This window comes from Cucumis melo, chromosome 12 (assembly GCF_025177605.1).
Source record: "Cucumis melo cultivar AY chromosome 12, USDA_Cmelo_AY_1.0, whole genome shotgun sequence".
Taxonomy (NCBI): Eukaryota; Viridiplantae; Streptophyta; class Magnoliopsida; order Cucurbitales; family Cucurbitaceae; genus Cucumis; species Cucumis melo.
Window position 1 is genome coordinate 864822 of NC_066868.1, and position 16389 is coordinate 881210.

The 16389-nt window shown below is 32.8% G+C and overlaps 2 protein-coding genes across 3 annotated transcripts; both read left to right on the forward strand.

The window, feature by feature from the left end:
* Positions 1–225: 225 nt before the first annotated feature.
* On the forward strand, positions 226–5482 carry LOC103497049 (sorting nexin 2A). Of its 2 annotated transcripts, XM_051080369.1 has the most exons (6): positions 226–1631; positions 1727–1936; positions 2211–2471; positions 4229–4315; positions 5065–5151; positions 5266–5482. In XM_051080369.1, the coding sequence occupies exons 1-5, from the start codon at positions 579–581 to the stop codon at positions 5143–5145; spliced, it is 1692 nt and encodes a 563-aa protein (XP_050936326.1). In that variant the 5' UTR covers positions 226–578; the 3' UTR covers positions 5146–5151; positions 5266–5482. The 2 variants fall into 2 exon arrangements, with proteins under 2 accessions (XP_050936326.1, XP_008457331.2); XM_008459109.3 differs by having other exon boundaries at positions 227–1631; positions 5065–5482.
* A 2099-nt stretch (positions 5483–7581) lies between these two features.
* On the forward strand, positions 7582–10021 carry LOC103497050 (exocyst complex component EXO70B1-like). The gene has a single exon (XM_008459110.3). The coding sequence runs from the start codon at positions 7727–7729 to the stop codon at positions 9608–9610; it is 1884 nt and encodes a 627-aa protein (XP_008457332.1). The 5' UTR covers positions 7582–7726; the 3' UTR covers positions 9611–10021.
* The last annotated feature ends 6368 nt before the right edge of the window (positions 10022–16389 follow it).

Sequence of the window (16389 nt, forward strand, 5' to 3'; positions counted from 1 at the left end):
GAATTAGTGTGATTTGAAATAAAAACTGAAAACAGAAATCCAAAGATTAGAAAATTTTAATTAAGAAGAAAAATGTGATATAACGTAAGAAGAGGAAGTGGTGACGTCAGTCCCGTCTCATTCTTTTGATTAAATATCAAAGATTTCCAATAACCTCAAAGCTTATTTAATTTTCCATTCATTTCCTTATCCAAATTTTTTTAGAAACGTCAACGAGAAATTCCCCAAGGATATTAAAAATCTCGGGAGAAGAACACGATACACTATTTTTACGATACTACCCCTGACCATCCTTTCTTCCCGTGGACGGGAACATTTCCTAAAACGCCGTCGTTCACACCTGAAGGGCTTCACACTGGCCACGTGCTTGTCTTCCTCACCCTCACCTGCTTCTCTCCGCCACGCTGCTCGGTGGTCTCCTCCGTCACTCTGCTCTATTCCTCTAAAGCCTCGGAATTGAAGAGACACCAGAACCGTTTCTTCGTTTTCTTTATTCCTCAGCGGCTGATCAAACCAAGTGGTATTTCCTGAATTCTCTCTTCTTTTACTGGATTTTGTTTCCGGGATTAGGTTATAGGATGATGGACTCGGAGAATCAGGGCTTTGAAGCAGCCCAATTGTATTCCTCTCGTGATGATATGGAAAATTTGGTTCTCAAGGAGCAGTTAAGCTCCAAATCTTTCTCTAATTATCGCAGTGCTATGTCCTCGCTCTCTGATTCCCACCACCCTTTGGCGCCGCCCACTATTCTTACGCCGGCTGACTCAGATCCCCTGCTTTCGCCGCCGCTCGATCGAGATCTCCGTAAACCTAATGCGTCCGATCATTTTATCTCCGAGCCGCTTCACTTTTCTGATCTGAGTTTCGGTCCGGTCGATGGGAATCATGTTAGTGATGTTAATGGTGTTGAAAGCCCTAGTAAGAGTTCCGAAAGTTCTGGGGGTTTGTCTAGATCTTCCTCTTCCAACTCTGATTATATTAGAATTACAGTCTCGAATCCCCAGAAGGAGCAAGACGTTTCGAATTCGATAGTGCCTGGTGGGAATTCGTACGTTACGTATCTGATCACTACGAGGACGAATATAGCAGAGTTTGGAGGATCAGAATTTAGCGTTCGAAGGAGGTTTAAGGATGTCGTGACTCTATCTGAACGTTTGGCGGAATCTTACAGAGGATTTTTTATACCTCCACGGCCCGATAAGAGTGTGGTGGAGGGACAAGTGATGCAGAAACAAGAATTTGTTGAGCAGAGAAGGGTGGCGCTGGAGAAATACTTGAGGAAACTAGCAGCGCATCCAGTGATTAGAAAGAGCGATGAGTTTAAGGTATTTCTGCAGGTTCAAGGGAGATTGCCGCTGCCAACGACAACTGATGTTGCGTCTAGGATGCTTGATGGAGCAGTTAATCTCCCTAAGCAGTTGCTCAATGAGAGCGCAATGGAGCCTCAGGAGGTGGTTCAGCCAGCCAGAGGTGGAAGGGATTTGTTAAGATTGTTTAAGGAATTGAAACAATCTGTGACGAATGACTGGGGCAGTTCAAAGCCTCCAGTTGTCGAGGAGGATAAGGAATTCTTGGAAAAGAAAGAAAAGTTGCGTGATTTCGAGCAGCAGCTGAGTGCTACATCTCAGCAGGTGAGATACTTGTTATACTTTATCAGTTAGCCAAACTGTGTATTTGAAAATGTGTATGTTTTTGGTCGTTTTAATTATGATGACACTTATCTCAGGCTGAATCTTTGGTGAAAGCTCAGCAAGATATGGCAGAAACATTTGGAGAGTTAGGTTTGACATTGATTAAGTTGACAAAATTCGAAAATGAGGAGGCTGTATTCAACTGTCAAAGAGTCTGTGCCACTGACACAAAAAATATAGCAACTGCTGCTGTGAAAGCAAGCAGATTATATCGAGAGCTCAATGCTCAAACTGTGAAACATTTGGTAATTCTTTTTAATCTTCCTCAAGAATATGAACTGAAACATTGTTATTTGTTCAAGTTACTTTGTGAATGGCTCTTCTTTTATGTATTACACTAGACAGTTAGTATTGCTGAAGAAACTCGTACACTCATACCCTATTCAATTTATCATTTATGTATGTAGACTATGAACCTTATAGTTCATTCATGTACTGATAGAATAATAGCAGCTAACTGGAGACTTGTGCATTTTATTATAATACTCTAATTATTTCATAGCTAAATTATATTTTCAGGATGTACTTCATGATTATCTTGGGCTAATGCTAGCAGTTCATGGTGCATTCTCAGAACGCTCAAGTGCTTTACTGACTGAGCAAACTCTATTGTCTGACTTGTCCTCATTGCATACAAGGGCTGAAAAGCTTGAAGCCGCATCATCTAAAGTATTTGGTGGTGACAAATCAAGGATTCAGAAGTTAGAGCAGTTAAAAGAAACTATAAGAACGACAGAGGATGCTAAAAATGTGGCAATGCGAGAATACGAGCGTATAAAGGTGCTTTCCCATCACATCTTGCAGTGTCTTTCCTTTAATATATATTTTAACTGCAGTACATGGGATGTAATGTATTTGATGGCATAATTCTCACCTTGATTTGGAAGCTCCATTGCTCTTATTATCCAGAGTGTTGTAGCTTGTAGTATTCAGAGTTTTGTTTTGATTTGTCTTTGTAATGTTTAAGGACATTTCTGTGGAAGATGCTCCCATTATTATTAAGCCTCTCCTTCGGTATATATAGAGCTTAAATTATGAACTCAGAAAGTAACACCTGATGCCCATTTTTTAGTGGCATCGCTATTCTAGAGTTGTTACTATAATATGTGCATGCCTAGCATTTTACCGTCATCTTATTTTTTACATTGTTTTTGAAAGGACTCAGGGTTGCTTTCATCAAAGAACAACGTACTGGGGAAATGTCAGTCACTAAAATTGTTTCATTGTATTTATTTTTCTTTATGATCATGAACACAACTTAAATGGAGGAATTAATTTAGAACACTACCTTGTTATCAAGATTAGCGCAAGTGCTTGTCATTTATGTGTAAGTGTAAACGATTCATTTTTGTAGCCTGTAGGATATGGATAGAGATCTGTTTCATTCATATTAGAGCATATGATTCAGTGCTTTAAGAGTGATGTCAAAAGAGATGAAATTTGTTTTGTTATCTTTGAGGAACCTTTCACTAGGGTTTGATTAAACCATCAAGAGTTGGCTCTATAGTCAAGGGGCAAGGTGTAAACTCAGATGTCTTCAAGGTTGGGGTAAAACCATGGCTAGCTACTTGTTATATATTCCTACGTACATGTAAGCTGTCTCACGTACTTCTACTTTCAGTTAAAGGAGGAAAAAGACTCCCTCATTTTGGAGATGATTCATAATTAGGAACAGGTTGTACTTCGTGCTTATCTGGTCTTGAGATACTTAGTTGTTGGACTTTCTTTTCCTTCTTTCCTGAACAGTAAGATTTTTTTCAAGGTGTCAGGTCTAGAAGTTCTTTATGTTATTTCAATATTAATAACTATTGTCATTTTCTTGATTTCCTTGGAGTAAAGGAGTGGGACACAATGAGATAAGACTTGAACTTTTAGCCTCTAGACTCTCCCCATTGAACCATAAGAAGCTTAAGGGTACTGAAGTTTAAAGTCTGTTCGTCTTGTGTATTGATTAGAAAACTAATATTAGTTTGTCTCACTCTTAAAAAATATTAAAATTTGAGTTGTGAGTTTTGTGACAATTTGAACTAACACTACTTTTACTTGTGTCAAACAGAAGCTTATAGTGTAAGTCAATCTTTTTTTATTTTATTATTATTATTATAAGAGTGTAAATCAATCTTATCAAATAGTAGTGATGTTAAATATATTCATTTAGGTTTTGCTTAAGTGCTGATTGATGAGGTTTTTTCTATTTTTTAAATTAAATCATATATACTTTTTCTTATGGCTTTTATGCCTCGTCATATGTTTAGCAATACCTAATGATACCAATCTAGGATTTCTAAAGTTTTTAAAATTTAATTCGAGGCATACACCTCATACTGCTACAAGGCCTATGCCTCTGGAAGAAGAGGGAAAGTCTCAAGGTTTTCTTTGTTTGTGGAATGTTCTAGAGGTCGGATTTCTTAAAGCTTGACCCAGTTATCATTTCTTGTGAATAGCACAATGCGAATTCTTCTGTTTACCTGCCTTTCTTACTTGCTTTGGCTTCTGTCATTTTTTATGATGACCTGATGATATTGCATGTAATTCAGGAAAACAACAGGAGTGAACTGGATAGATTTGACAGAGAAAGACAAGCCGACTTCTTGAGTATGTTGAAAGGGTTTGTAACAAATCAGGTACTCATCATCGTGTCTATTGGACAGTCATCGTTCATAATTCATGCTTTGTATGATTGTATGAAATGATTTCTTAATCCCATTCATCAAGTATGGAGATTGACTCATCCCGAAACAGAAACAATGTTGTGAAATATTTTGGAAATGCATATTCTTCCGTCATTTTGACCCTTTTTTAATAATGAAAATAACTATTTTTATTGAGAAAAAAAAGAAAAAGAAAAAGGAAAAGTGAAAGAATACATGGATATAGAAAAAAACAAGTCCACGACTCCAACTATGAGAAATACTGCTTATAAAATAGTTACAAAATGCCTCAAAATTCAAACGTGAAGAAACATGATTCGAATGAGAGACCAAACTTCCAAACTACCTCGTGCATATTCTTCTGTCATTTTAACTTGCGCTGAAGCATGGTTCTGCTAGTTCAGATATTGTTGGTAATTTGTTTAAAGATTCATGGAGGCTTTTTTAGTTTCTAAGGGGCCACAATCCATTAGTGGAAGGCGGGGCCCAGATGTAGACTACAATCAAAGTATTATGATTTTAAGAATAAGAAAAAGGTTATAGGTGGAATCTGTGACTTTTGTCCAAATTGATATGAATGATTGTTTGAATACGTTCTGATGGGTTCTCTCTGATTTTTGTGAAGATTGACACGAATGATTATGTGAACGAAATATTACGAAAACTACATGATTTTCTGACCATCCTCAATGTTAAATTTGGGAGTTTTTGTTGTCGAATAGGTTGGATATGCAGAGAAAATTTCTGATGTATGGGCAAAGGTAGCAGAGGAGACAAGCAACTATTCAAAGGAGAGCAGTTGAACTTGTGTGGGTATCAGTTCAAAGCCTCAAGAACAACATTCTTTTTTCCTCGTTTTTCTTTCTTGATCTCACTAGATTCATTTTACGTCCACTTTGTTGATATAATTTACCATTTTTAAGGTAATAAAATATATAAAGAGGAACACTTGGGGAGGGAAGGTTTTTTTCAACATCTTATTGCCCAAGTTGTGTCTCTACGAAATGTTATGTTCACACACTGAGCTGATGAAGGAAGTTCGTATGAAACTGAGGTTTGATATTGTAAATTGATCTTCTTGTTTCTCCTATTAGGTTGACTTTTTGATCAATGGTATATATATCTACATCAGTTGAGTTATCTCTTGCTTGTCTTCTGGTTGTGTTGTTTTTGTTTTCTTGTGCATTAGAAAACAAGTCTTTTTTTTGACCCTGTCAAAATGAGAACGACAAGTCGTTCATTTGACCCAATCAAATTGGCATTTTCTTGGATTTCCCAATCAATAATGCCAAAGCTACCTATTCCCCATTTTCTTTTCTTCTCTCTTTTTTATTTTTTTCGAAAAACCTACCCAATTGGCCATAAAATGTGGGTATTATAATATTTGAATAAATATTCTTTTGTGTTATCCTTTGCTTTAATTTAATATAGAAATGGTCACATATGATATGACCCATTTCTAATATTCATTAATAGCTTATATATATATATATTTAATCTAATATGTTTGCTTTTTTTATTTCACTACTAAAGCAGCAAAGTGAATCTAGCAATCATTTTTTCTTTGGTATTCTTTTGGGTGATTTGTCGTTGGTTATATAATGACAAAACTATAAAGTTTTTGAAAATATAACCATTGATAGTCTACTCCATGCTACTTTTATCATTATTACATTTGTCTTTTAAAAGATTTTTTTATCATTATTTATAAAGTATATAATTCAAGAAAATAGAAAGCTAAATTCCATGTGCTAGCCATTTAATTTTTATGACCATCTCATTCAAAACATTTTCAATATATCTATAAGGAAACTTAAACTTAAACTTGTAGACCAATTCATTTTAAAATCTAAACAAAAATAAGGATATGGTGTCCATAATTTCACACATTTGACCCCTTCCCCCCCTCAACACTAACACTAATATCCTCTCTCTCCTTCAAGATTAGAGAAGGGCTTTGTTCATTTATAGGTTTTGGTATTATGATATTAATCAAAATCAAAAATCAATTTAGCCTTGCATTAGTAAATAATTTAATTTTTATGATTAAATAAGATTCAATTGCATAATGATTATAGATCTGAAAAAGAACACCAAAAAAAGTCATTTTGGGTCCCTCTTCCTTATAGAAAAGAAAAAAGAAAAAGAAAAGCATCCTCTTCTTCCTTTTTTTTCTTTCCAATCTTTGAATTGTCCTTTCATTTTCTCTCCTCCTTCAAGCAAACTCATTTTGATCTTTGAATTTCATGTGTACTTCTACTTTGACTATCCCTTTCCCACTTTTACTTTTCCCACTTTTTTATTCCTAAAACTTTATATTTTTCCTCATTAATCAACTCAATTTCTTTGCATTCTCTATTGGTGTTTTATTTGCTATTTGCTGTCATTTCAAGTTAGAAATATTATTTCCATCTCTAAATTTCAATTCAAACTTTTGGTTGTTTCATTTTCTTTTTTCTGTTTAGAGACATCAAAGATTATATAAACAAAAGTAAAAGTTATATAATGAACCTAAATTAATACAATCATTTCTAAATTATAATGTTGTTGCAATTGCACAAACAACATATCACCTAATCATTGTCGGACTTTTCTTTTTCTTTTCATTTATTTGTTATTCGCATGCAAAATTTAATACAGTAAAAACTATAACAATTAATTAACTTTGAAGGTGTCAAATCAAACATAGTTCAATTAACTTGCTATTACGTCAATAATCACGAGCTTCCTAATAAGAAAGAAAAATTGAAGAATTGAGTTTTATAATAAAGTAAAAGCTTATTCCAGAGTTGCAATATTATAATAAAACTAAAACCATTTTCCTCTCACATTTGCAAAATTTCAGGTAAGTTGACTTTCAAGTTGTCTTCAACAATTAATAGTTTTCAATTAGAAGACCCAAACAATTCAAACAAGATTTAAATAATAAAAAATTACATATATTGTTGTAATAAATACCATTGAGAAATACAAACATTTCAGTCATTTCATTTTTTTTTTAAAAAAAGAAAATAATAATTGAGATAGGGATTAGATTGAGAATTATTTGTGGGGATATTGATTGTGTAGGAAGGAGATGGGAAGAGTAATGAGTTAGCTTTTCCCAATTGATGAACCATATAATTATATAAACCCAAACCAAACCAAACCAAACCAAACCAAACCAAACCAAACCAAACCAAACCAAACCAAACCGCGTCCTTTCTCTTCAATCACTCTTCTTTCTTCTTCCTCAATTTCCTCAATTTCCTCAACCTTCTTTTTCTTCTCTCTCGCATTTTCTCAAATACTTTCTTTCTACTCCATTTCCAATGCTTCTTCTTCTTCTTCTTCTTCTTCTTCCTCCTCTTCCCCTTCCTCTTTGATTCTTCTTCCTTCATTCCAATGGTTGACAATGGCGAAGAGAAGTTGCTGGCTATGGCTCGCCACATAGCCAAGACCATGGGTCGCAACGAATCCATGGCCGATGATATTCTCCAGATTTTCTCCAATTTTGATGCTAGGTTTTCCCTCGATAAGCTCTCTGATAAACCCGATGAGCTTGATCCCAGAGCTCCCACCGCCTTACAGCGCTCTCTCAAGTCTTTAGACCGCCGGATCTCCCAATACTTGGCTGCCGACCATCCCATTTGGGCTGATTCCGCTGATTCCTCTGCTTTTCTCGACTCTATTGATGAGTTGTTGGGTATCATTAGGGACTGGGCTCCTATGGCTAGGGATAAGTCTGTTGCTTCCTATCTTGCTCGTGCTGACGATCTGATGCAGCAGGCTATGTTCCGTGTCGACCAAGAGTTCCGGTCGTTGATGGACCGTGGAGGTGAGTCTTTTGAATTGACTCGCCATTTCAGGAACGGTGAGTCAACGGGGGATTTCTGCTTTGATTCCGAGGAAGATGAGGAAGGTGCGGAGGGAATTCTGGGCGATGGCGACGGTATCCAGATCCCCGTGGCGCAGCCGGTGACGGATTACAACATCCTTATTGATGCGCTTCCGTCCGGGACTATCAACGATCTCCATGAAATAGCGAAGCGTATGGTAGCGGCTGGGTTTGAGAAAGAGTGTTCACATGCTTATAGTAGCTGCAGGAGGGAGTTCTTGGAGGAGAGTCTTTCTAGGTTGGGGTTACAGAAGCTGAGCATCGATGAAGTTCAAAAGATGCAATGGCAAGACCTCGAAGAGGAGATTGAGCGGTGGATGAAAGCGATTACCCTCTCTCTTCGAATTCTCTTCCCAAGCGAACGACGCCTATGTGAACGTGTCTTCGTCGGTCTCTCCACCACCGCCGATCTTTCTTTCATGGAAGTCTGCCGAGGATCCACTATTCAGCTATTGAATTTTGCAGATGCGGTGGCAATTGGCTCCCGCGCGCCGGAACGATTGTTCAAAATCCTCGATATGTTTGAGACCTTGAGAGACTTGATGCCGGAGTTCGATTCGGTATTTTCAGATCAGTACTGCTTGTTGCTTAGAAATGAAGCAATTACAATCTGGAAAAGGTTAGGCGGAACAATCAAAGGGATTTTCATGGAGCTTGAGAATTTGATCCGCCGTGATCCGGCTAAAACTCCGGTCCCTGGGGGTGGTCTTCATCCAATCACTCGATACGTGATGAATTACCTTAGAGCAGCTTGCAAATCCCGGCAGACTTTAGAGCAAGTTTTTGACGAACCTGCCCTTCCTTCTGAAAGAGCAGCAGCGTCATCTTCCTTATCTGTTCAGATGGAGTGGATTATGGAGCTTTTAGAGAGCAATTTAGAAGCAAAGTCGAAAATATACAAGGATCTTTCCTTAAGCTCTGTGTTTCTGATGAACAATGGGAGATACATTGTTCAGAAAGTGAAAGACAGTGATTTAGGATCCGTTTTAGGAGACGATTGGATTCGAAAACACTCGGTTAAGAACCGACAATACCTCGGAAACTACCTGAAAAGCTCATGGAGCAAGGTGGTGGGAGCATTGAAAATGGACAGTGGCACTTTAGCTCCTACTGTGATGAAGGAGAAGCTTCAATCATTCAATATGCAGTTCGAAGAAATCTGCCAAACCCAATCCACATGGGTGATATTTGAGAATCAGCTCAGAGAGGAAACAAGAATCTCAGTTGCCAAAATCCTTTTGCCAGCATATCAAAAGTTCATAGGGAGGTACCAGAGTTTGCCGGAGTTGGCAAAGCGTACAGATCGGTATTTGAAGTACACTGCAGAGGAAATGGAGGCTCGAATCAACGAGCTGTTCGAAGGCGGCAACTCAGGCAGTGGAAGGAGGTAAAGGGCAAGTCACCAATGTTAAATATTGCTTGTATATCTATACAAAAAATGCCATGTTTCATAAAGCTTTTTTGGCTTAGAAGTGGACAAAGAAATTTTTGGTTAAGTTGTTGTAATTGGTTTGATCTGGGTACAACTGCAATTGCCACTGTTTATGTGTAGGGGGCCATTCTGAAAAATGATTAAATCTTAAAGCTTTGCCCTTTTGAAGATTTGAAGCTTTTTCTTGAATGATTGATAATGGAGGATTAGAAGGACCTTACCGGAACAGGATCAAATCTATGGGGTTGTAGTACTGAATGTGTTATGGAATTCTATGACAATGTTTAGATTGAACAGCATAGGAGAATTTTAACTTGAGACCATGTTTCCTTTTTAGAATGCTGTGAAATGAATAGTGATTTGAACTTTAGCCACCCACTTAGATATACTTCAGCTTCACCCATGCTATGTTTCAATAAATTAAATGGTTAAAGTTCAATCTATATATTTTTAGACTTGGTGGCTTTAATTTAATGAAACATAGAAAATTTAAATTACTTTGGTTTTAATGTTTTTTTTTTTTACCTTGGGTCTCTTTAGACTTTGCAAACGAACATTAATATATTAATCAAACTTGTTAAAGTGAATAAAGTTCAATAGTAGTTGATAAAAGTTGAAATTTGATTAGCCTAGAAGAGTGTATGCTTCATTTTCATAAAAATTGAATGGTTTGGTCATAAAAATTATAAAATGAATTAAGTTTTTTTATCATATCTACAAATTTTATAAACTGCTTTAGTTAGTTATTCAAAATTGTCATGTCCATTCTCTGTATAATAAACAGAATTTATACCATTGAAATATGGACATTATGATTGAAATACCTCAATTTTGTTGAATTTTAATACAACCTACAAGAACAATAGTGAGGAGTCAATCATAGTAGACAATGGAGACAACTCCTAAACATTAGGGCATGCTGCTACACTCTCTACCTCATCTCACACCTACACTCTTTTAATACTTTTCATGTCTCAATCTTGCTTTAAAAAATTGTCTCCATCATAATTATGTTTCTATATTTTGACTCTCACTACTTACTCATTCAGAATAAAGTTGTAGCCATCCCTTATATATTATATTACACAAAACTGTTTATGATGACATTTCATTATCCAACTTCTATCACATCTTCATTATCCTTTCTCTAATCTGAACATGACTCCAAAAACTATGGATTTGTTGCAAAACAATGGTGCTGTGTTTTCGGCCACATCATTAGTTAGACCCTTTTTCCTATAGAAAACAAAAATACTTTGTTGGTCTTTTAAGTTTTGTATGTAGCTTCCATTAACGTTGGTTTCTAGTTTCAAAATGGTTATACTTTTAACCAAATTTTGAGTTTGATTTCAATTTACTTTTTAAGATTCAAAAAATCATGTTATATAGTTATATCACATAACTTGAAATTTAAGTTTTATTTCAAAATGTTCAATTAGATCTTTACATTTCTCTAGAGCATTTGGACCTATTAGATCATATACATATATCATGTACAAATAAAGGCCATTGAATTTGCTTGATAGTCAAGTTTTTTTTTTGCTATAAATAGGTGAGGACCCATGGTTGCCAATCTCAAAATCTTCAACAAATTGAATGAGGTATAAGATAGAGAAAGTTTCTTATTATAAAATTTATATTCTTAATATATAAGAAAGAAAATTTGTAAGTACGTGGTTTTTAATATTTCTAAAGTTTTCCACACAAAATCCTTTTGTTCTATCCTCTCCCCTTTTCTTCTTCATTATTATTGTTCTCAATCTCCTAGTTGCAATCTTACTCTATTCGATCATAGTCGAAATTTCACATCAATGTTTATGCTTATTAATTAATTTAATAATTATGAAGTAAAATTTTTAATTTATCCTAATTTAATTCTTATAATCATTTTAAAAAAGAAAAAAAATATTTACACTCCCAGGAAGAAAACAAAATTGATTAATATTTTGATAATTTTTCTATTTTTTGATTTTTTTTTTTTTTAAAATACAACTTAACTGAAACTCTATTTGATGTGAAGAATAAATAAAGAAAGGAATCAAAACAAATAGAGAAAAAATAGAAATCTCATCCAATAGAATATTTTGTGAACTGAGTTTGACCTAAAACTCTACATTTGTTTTTTACTTATTATTCAAAAATAAAAAATAAAATCATTTGCAAATTTGATACATTGAATTTTATGCAAAAAGACATATAGTTAAGATTTATGAATCTTTTAATTAATTAAGACTACAAATCCCAATTATTATTATTTTTTATTAATTTTACACTATAAGTATAAGATGATCAATTGGGTTTTAAAATTTGGCCATAAATCAAATCTCTCACTACAACTCAAAACGATTTTTGAAATTCTTTTGGTATATCTTTAAAATCTTTAATTAAATTTATCTTTTGACTTATGATCTTGACTTCATTACTTTTTGTTTTATTTAATAAATTAACCACAAGATTAAAGCCTAATTAAAGATGTGTGTATTAATATTATATTAATCTGATTATCTGATCTAACTCAATTTGCGTCTTAAATTCAATATCTACATTGGACTAATAATACTGTCTATTATATTCATTTTTTTACCCTTAAAATATTACTTTGATCACTGTGATATCTTACCATTCTTTATTGTCATATTCATCTCTTTATCCATAATTTCTTAAACATATTATATTCAACGTGGTCGATTTTTTTTTAGATTATAAAAATTAATTAGTAGTATGAAATTTAAAATATATATCAATTAGGTCCGGAGTCATAATACATTAATATTAACGAATCTTATAGACTCATCGTTGGACTATCACTAGTAAATTTTGTTATGTTTGTAATTCTTTAAAAAATGTTGATATATACTTAATTATCATCTCTAAAATTTAAGTGCTATCAATGCAATCAATTTATGATGCATTATTAGGAAATACATATCATGTTTTTGAAAAATTAAATATAGATTTGTTAATTTATATATAATTTAAATTCCATGTTGTTATTAGTTTCAGTCAAGTTCATTGAAGGATGAATTATCCGTCACAAATTATACAACAATTTCAAGAACATATGATAAAATAGGGATATAAAGATACTACATAAATAGAGAACACAAGGTTTAGTAATCTAGTTCGATATAATATCATCTACGTCTTTTGAGGGAGCAATATGCATAGAAAAAGATAACTTCAATAATATAAAGTTAAGTGATTAATTGTAACGTTGTATTTATAAATGGTAACTACACTAACACACAAATAGCCTAACTTAGTGTGAATAATCAGTAGTTAGGTTTCTCTAAATGTGAGAATCTGTTTTCAAGATGCGATAGAATGATTCAATATGATCTAGAGATCATCTGCAAGAATAAAAGAAAAATAAGACGACATATGCGACAGCTATCATAACAAACTGTGATCAAAAGTTATTGCTTATACACCAAATTAGTAACATCAATTTTTACTAAGGTAGTAAAAGTTTTTATTTTGTCTATATATATATGTTATTAGAAATTTGCGTATATAGCTAATTCATATTTTATCCACTAAAGAAAGGTACTTATTGTTGTTAATCAACCCTAAACTTTGATATGATTAGCATCCTCAATCAATCAACTAAGTCTCAAAAGCAATGCATGGACCAAGTTCTATCATCATAATATAAATTGAAAGTAAGACCATACATATATATTAGTGATCATTTGATGAATACAAAAAGGAAATAGTTTTATAAAATCAAAAGTTTATTATTCTATATTACCAATACATCAAAATAAAAAAAAATTAAAGTGTTATATGAATAAAATTGAAACTCTTCAAAAACATCATAAACATATAATTAACCCTAATAAGTATATTATTTGGGAAGTAAATATATGTGAGATCAAATGGGTGTTTGTTTGGTTTAGGTTTAATAAGTACACTAATTTACTCATAACCTAACGATAGATTTTGGGAATCTTAGGTATGGTCTCGTGGCCTTAGGTTTCCTTAATTATATTATATAAAAATAAAAGTATGGTAGAAGGAATTAATTAAATTAATCCGAAAGGGATTCCAGAATTGTGTTTGCTTAGGCTTAGGATTTGGATTAATGAATATATGGGTGGGTGGGTGTGTTGTGTTATGTTAGGGTTTAATTATATCCTAAATTCTAAATTAATTAAGAAGTTGACAGGAAGCTTCGTTTTAGTTTTGTAACATGCATGCCTCCAGAAAATTAAACCCTAATTAATCGCCAATTTCCTGACAATAATGTTTAGCCGTTTTTGTCTCCATATGTTTGCCCCAAAACCTCACCACTCCCTATAAATTAACATTTATTATATCATTAAACTTCACATTTTTTATTTATTTCTTCTTTTGTATTTTTTTATACTTTTCTATAAATTAACATCATGTGTTTTCTATTGTTTCTTGGTACTGCTTTTTAAGTTTTATATGTTTTTTTCTTTTTTTTTTTTTATCTTTACCAAATCTTCAAACATCACATTTTCTTTTTTGGTATTTATTCAAAACCTTTCATTTCACTAATAAATAATTGTGGGTGTGGGGGAGGTAACTAATATATTTGTTAATTTCCATTTTCTTTAGATGACTATGGGAGGAGGCGATCTACAAAAGATCGAAAGATTTGTACACTAATGTGGTGCTTGGTAGAGATACTTTAAGGGCTTAAGTCTAGAGAGTAAAGAAGATAACAAAATATTTTAGAGAGAAAGATGAGCCTTCTACAATGTGTGAGACTATAATAAGGAGATAGATTTGGGATTGCTCTCACTCTCTTTTGGATTGAGTACTAGGAAGTGTTAATAAGATTGAGCTAATCATAGGGAGAATGAGTTAAAAACATATAATAATTAAAGAGTAAGTCCTACATAGGCATACACCAATATTAACCTCAACCTCAAAGTCATACTATATCAAACCTTAGAGGTTGCTGGTGAAGTGGATAGTGGGGTTGAATGGTCTAGCCATCTCCTTCCATGGATCTTTTTAGATTTTTGTTTGAGTGTTCTTAAGTGTTGTCTCCTACACGTATTGAGTTTGAATTACAATTTGGCTATCCTTGCCTTGATTTTACTCCAAAATTATTCGCATCTATTTCTTATATATCTTTTTAAGGGATTAATAACACTAATATTAACATATAGATGAATGTAGCTAACAAGTGGAGAGATTATTATTTAGCATGATATGGCATCATGCAAGACATAAGAGAGGTAAGGTTAGTTAGCTAGATAAACTAAGAGCTTGGAATAAATAAGATCTCTTATTATTGGATTATGATTCGATATATATATATTTTGTGAAAATAATTCAAAATTTTCACTTATTGTCCAACTAACTAAAGTTCAATAATTTTATATATTAGCAGCATCAATAATATAAACCATTGAACTTATACGACATAACTAGGTAATTGTAAAAAGTTATTAAATTTAAAAGACTAAAATTAATCTAACTAGTATTTTTTTTAATTTGATTTTGGACAAAAAATTTGAAACAAGAATTAAGAGTAAAAATTTATGAATGAAATTTGAACAAAAGGTTTATTTCGTGTAGGAACACATTAATGATTAAAAAGAAAAATTAAAGATTGAAATAAGAAAATAAATAATACAATATTAAAAGAAACTAAGTATGTAGATATTAAATAAAATGAGCATAAAATAGGTAATGTCATAGATTTATGAAAAAAAGAAAAAAAGAATTAAAGTATTACAAATTAAAAGAGGGAAAAAGAAAAGTGAAAAAGGGAGGAATAAATATAAAAAGATAGAAAAGAAGTAAAATTGAATAATTAATAATAATTAATAATAATAGCGTAGGTAAAGGAGGTTTTAATCACTTTGGGAGTTTGAAGTATGGGTTTGTTGGATCCCTATATTCTCGTTTACTCCTTCCTCCTTATGCTGTCATGTTCCCCCTTCTCCTCCCTTCATCTTTTTATATTCTTTTTCTTTTCTTTTAATATAACCTATTTAACTTTTTTTAATTGATAATGATAAACATCCTCAACATATTTATCAATATAACAAAATATTATAATGTAACGTCCCATGTTCACCGTTTTTAATTCGAATCTCCGACATTCTCCTGCATTCTCTACGATCTAACAATATCATCCTTACTGTACTCTTAAAGACTTGAAAGTTCTCTTTACAAACCAACCTGATCGAGCCACCGAAAAGGAAGATGCATCTTATTGGTATAGGTATTAGCTTTTAATTTTTTAAGTCTTTCTTAATCTTACTCCCATGTCCTTATGATTCCTTAATATCGGTTCATTCATGTCTCTCTCCTAAACTCAAGACGCTATATATAGTCTATATTTGATATACTACAAATATTTAAAATATTATAATTTATATGCGATAAACTGCGATAAACTATCTATCACATATAGACTATGATATTTGATTATATTTATAAATATTATTATGATACATTTTAATATATTTAAAAACAACTCTATTATTATATCTATCACGATTTAATTTCTTATGTATTTTTAATCCTACTTTTTCTTTATACTGTTAATGCACATTATTTTTTTCCTAAATATTTATCTTTCCTTCGTTAGTTTCACTATATACTTATCTTAAGTCTTGTATAGCAATTTGTAGCAAAAATTTCTTAGTTAAATAATGGTAGGAGGGATGATGGAATCAATGACATTAAAAAAAAATAATTAATGTCTTATCTATTGATATATTCGAATTAAAAAAAAATTATAAAAAAATT